Source organism: Eurypyga helias, unplaced genomic scaffold (genome assembly GCF_000690775.1).
Source record: "Eurypyga helias isolate BGI_N326 unplaced genomic scaffold, ASM69077v1 scaffold42898, whole genome shotgun sequence".
In the NCBI taxonomy this organism is placed as follows: Eukaryota; Metazoa; Chordata; class Aves; order Eurypygiformes; family Eurypygidae; genus Eurypyga; species Eurypyga helias.
The window spans coordinates 21,858-26,640 of record NW_010269782.1 but is presented as its reverse complement, the minus strand read 5'-3'; the positions used below and the strand labels follow the sequence as shown (position 1 = coordinate 26,640).

At 49.7% G+C, this 4,783-nt stretch overlaps 1 protein-coding gene across 1 annotated transcript in view; it reads right to left on the bottom strand.

Moving 5' to 3' along the window:
* The window catches only part of CTIF (CBP80/20-dependent translation initiation factor), a gene marked incomplete at both ends in the record, with an annotated part of 26,904 nt that extends 22,674 nt beyond the window's left edge, over positions 1-4,230 (bottom strand). Inside the window, one exon of the mRNA XM_010158198.1 lies at positions 4,154-4,230. Within this exon, the coding sequence (XP_010156500.1) occupies positions 4,154-4,230 (77 nt within the window). The remainder of the gene's footprint in view (positions 1-4,153) is intronic.
* Positions 4,231-4,783: the final 553 nt, after the last annotated feature.

Below are 4,783 nucleotides of genomic sequence, written 5' to 3'. Positions count from 1 at the left end.
CTCCTCTTCTCCAGGCTGAACAAGCCCAATTCTTGCAGCCTTTCATCATAGGAGAGGTGTCCTGATGTCCTTCTGCTGTTGGGGGTCCCACAGCTCGACGCAGCACTCCAGGGGGGGTCTCCCCAGAGCAGAGCAGAGGGGGAGAATCCCCTCCCTCGCCCCCCTGGCCACGCTGCTCTGGATCCAGCCCAGGATACGGTTGGCTTTCTGGGCTGCCAGCGCACACAGCCGGCTCATGTCCAGCTTTTCATCCCCCAGTACCCCAAGTCCTTCTCCTCAGAGCTGCTCTCTATCCATTCCCCACCCAGCCTGTCCTTGTGCTTGGGATTGCCCCAACCCAGGTGCAGGACCTTGCACTTGGCCTTGTTTTAATAATCCACTCTTCATTTCTACCTTGCACAAAAAATGAAGCGTGCGTCCCATGGACAAATGACTCATGGAACGTAAAAACATCATATATGCATGGAGAGACCTATGGTTGCACACCCATAGGGTTGCCTCTGCCCAGGGGAGTGGAAGGTGCACAGCAGAGACCTCAGGGTAGGTGAGACACGCTCCTCTGCAACGCCGTGACAGCATTTCCCGAGGAAAGGTGACGGGAAGGAAGTGGGGACGGGCACTATTTATAGCACGCCGGACGTCAGCGCCATTTCGCACGAGAAACAAAAGGTGCTTCGCTAGCCCAAGACGTGGCCTCTTCTGAATGTCACCGTCAGGGACACGGGAGGAGCCCGCATGCACTCTGGGGAGGAACCGGTATCATTTGTAAGACCAGCTGGAAAAAATAGGCAGATTTCTGGGTGCCAGTGTGCTTTATCAGCTCTTTTATAATAGCTGTGCTATATAAAGCACCAGCTAACCTGAAGGTCAGCTACAAGCAGACAAGGCTGGCTGGACCTGTGCAGAGGTCAGCCTGGGGGTTGGCTCCGCAACCCAAGCAGGATGTCCACTTGCGAGCTGTGACTATTGCACATGGCAGGAGGATGACCACCATGGTCACCTGGGATGTGTCTTCCTTCTTGGATGAGGTAGGTCCTGGTGCACCACAGACAGGCACTGACTGTGGGGGCTTGGGGACTGCGTAGTGCCAAGTGCCCAGTGTCGCCAGTAGAAGGGGCAGTTGGCTCCGCAACCCAAGCAGGATGTCCACTTGCGAGCTGTGACTATTGCACATGGCAGGAGGATGACCACCATGGTCACCTGGGATGTGTCTTCCTTCTTGGATGAGGTAGGTCCTGGTGCACCACAGACAGGCACTGACTGTGGGGGCTTGGGGACTGCGTAGTGCCAAGTGCCCAGTGTCGCCAGTAGAAGGGGCAAACAGGCCACCCAGGGAAGTGGTGGAGTCACCCTCCCTGGAGGTGTTCAAGGAATGTGACCTTGAGGACATGATCTAGTGGGTATGGGGGTGTTGGGTTGACAGTTGGACTGGATGGTCTTACAGGTCTTTCCCAACCTCTGTGATTCTGTGAAAAGTTGCCCCATGAACACCAGACCCAACTGCGCCAGGGCTTTGCGGCTTCTAACCAATGGAGAAGGACAACCTCTCTTCTTGCAGGTCCACTGCATGTCAACTCCACTCCCACCCTTGGCTGCTACCAACCCCTTCAAAGAAACCAGCTCTTCTTCCTTTGGGTCCAGGCATCCTGAGCTGCTTCCTAACCCCTCTGCCAACTTGTGCACCACCAAATGGCCTCACTCAGCCTCTGCCAAACCTCGCCTCCTCCAATGCCCCATCCGTTCTCTTGCAATTTTGAGTGTCTCTGTATCCAGATGAGGTTTAAAACAAAAAGCCCGTAACCCCCAAATGTTTTGTTGGCCACAAGATCTCATCCTGAGGGATGTTTATACCACTTGTGTAGCTCCACCGGTTCTGAAATGAAGCCTTTCTCCCCCAGAATTATGCCTGGGACATTAAGATAACAGGGCTTCAACAAAGCGTGAAGAGCTTTGTAACCTCTTTGTGCTCAAACACAGTCTGGGGTTTCTTTTCTATTCCTTTTTTTTCCCTATTTCTACCATGTTTTTCTCATACAATAACTACTCTGGGACCTCACTTACTGCTAGAAAACAGTTTTAAGGACTGAGTGCTCTCTGGGAGCATCTTAAGTGGCACTAGAAGGACTAAAACTGCCCTCCTAGTCCCAAATGTACCACAGAGGCATAGGGACCCTGAAAATCCCCAGTATCAAACCATGCATGGGGAGAGGGGGTTATCGGACCATGCCTTTTCAGCTTAAATAATTATTTAAGAGACTGCTATTCCACTCCACTCCCTTAACCTGGGTTTTTTTAGCATTTTGCAACTAAAATAAGTATATCTCTGTCTTAGCTTGGACAACACCATGGATGTTGGTGCAGGACTTGGGCAGGACAGCATCCCCTCTGCTCTTCCCATTTCATTTAATTTGTGAGTACGTAGGGCTGAAATGGTCCCATGTCTGTCTCCTCCCACATGATGCTGTATCAATTGGGTTTTAAAGCTTCTGTCTCTCCTCCTGGGATATTATCCCAGTGCTACCTGATCTGGGCTGTATCTCACCCCATGAGCTTCCAACCCCAGCCCAAGGCAGTTTCTTTTGCTATCTCTCCTTGCCATCTGTGCTGGAGACAGGGATGCCCTGGAGGGCTATATGCTTCTGCCTGACGGTGTTTTATCTGAAGGGACCAGAAAGAGAAAGAAAAGAAATACACATCTGTCATTGTCCCTTGGACTGGCTGGTTTTACAGACAGGAGGGAAGAACCAACACACAACTCCATGGCTCTGGTCCAGCACAGCTTTGGGCATGGGGCTTCAGGCAGGAGACCCCTTGGCTCTCTCCCTCAGCATCATGAACTCTTCAGACATCAGAGGAAGACTCATTCGGTGAGCTGGGAGAACGGGAGCAGGATGCTACAACCTCTGCTGCGATTTGTCGGGGAGCCCAGCCCAGCACTGTGAGGAGGCCCACAGAGCTCGCTCTTGCAACACAACCAGGCTTCAGCTTGGGTTTAACCATGTTTTGGTGATCATAGGGCTGCAACCCAGCTGAAACATGACCTTTTTTCACCCTGAATCACAAGACTAAATTGCCTTTTAAACTGCATACAGGAAAAAAGGAGGGAGACCCAAAGAGGAGAGAAAACGGAGTTTGCTGCTGACAAACCGCCCTGCCCACAGAAGAATGTTTCTAGGATGCCTGAGCAAACTCTTTTCAGCTGTTTTTTGGTTGCTTGGTAAAATTCAGGAAAACCAAACGAAGCACAGAGTTAACCGTATCATGGCTGTTCACGAGTCGAGAAGTCATGGGCAGATTTAAGGACACACTCCAACTAATATTACAGGTGTCTGCAGGACTCCCCTGAAAACTACCCCATGAGACATCGCAGCTCAGGCACAGATTTCAGATCACCCTGGGAGAAAAGATTGGACGCCTTTTCTCCTGTTCAACAACGTTAACTTTGCAAACTCCTGGTTTTAGTAAAGCTTTATTGCCCCAGTTGTGTTGTCTCAGCCACAGCAGAACACGCCGGCAGAAATAAAGCTGCATGTACAACCAACTCCCTATCCCTGAATTATTTTCATATTTAACTATAGTTATGATTCCTGTCAAGGACTCTAGATGCCCTCATATAATTAAATATGCAATTTACACAATTAAATACATCATTGACCCAATTAAATTAACTCAGTGGATTGAAATCACCAATGACACAGGAACTCAGCTCCCTTTCGCACATCCCCTCCTTCAGACAGACAGACAGACGTGAGGCTTGCTGCAAACCCACTTTGCAGGAGACCCTGAAAGTCAGCGAATTTTGCTATTCAATCGAAAGACAGGAAACAAGTGGCAAGGACTCAAAGCTTTTACAGATAATACCTTGCCAGCTGCCTCTTCTAATACAAGCGCGGGAATTTGGGTATGCTGGAATAAAGGGAAGAGGAGGTCCTTAATATACTCCTGGGACAACATAGGACATATCCCAGATCTAAAAGACAAACCAGGGGGATGGACAGACTTAGCATTTTGAGAATGTCAGTGCTCAGATGAAGGTTCATGCATTAACCTAACGCTGGCAGCTGCTAAGCAGCAGTACTGCCCAACGACTGTGCGGGGAGCGCTGCAATGAAGAAGAGAAGCGTAAAACACACATTAAAGGGGTTTCACCTACCTCCGGTCGTTTCTCCGTCTTCTGAACAGCTTTTTGGTGTGTGCGATTTCAGCTTCATGAGGCAACGGATGGTAACCCTGTAAAACGAGAGGGAAAACTAACGATCAGCTCCAAGATATAGGAGGCATCGATATGGAAGTGGGCAGGGTGAGACAGAGCTGTATGCCCAACATGTGAGCCTGGTAAAAGAAACAGTTCCCATCCATCCTTGCAACATCTGAGACTCTATCAAAGAAGGATGGAAATCCACAGTCTTATTGTACACTCAGGGCTGTTGCAATGAGCAGGGAACGACGTTATCTGTGATTTCTGTATGGAAGAAACCACACAGGGCTACTATCTGCACTGCATAGGTGAATCCCAATATACACCATCTATAGGGAATTCACCCACAACACGACACCGCTGACACTGCTGCCCCTAAACCATCCACTTTCATGGGGTTGTTTCCTTTTTATTTATATATTTATCCAAAATCCAGCTGTAAAAATGTCTGTAAAGGGATGATGGTCAGCATAATTTTGAGGATACTGGAGTAAGGGAACACGAGCCACAGCTGGCAGGTCCACTGGGGCTATGCCACCACACTGCTAGCAAGCCAACGACCGCATCATGAGCGACTCGCTGAGC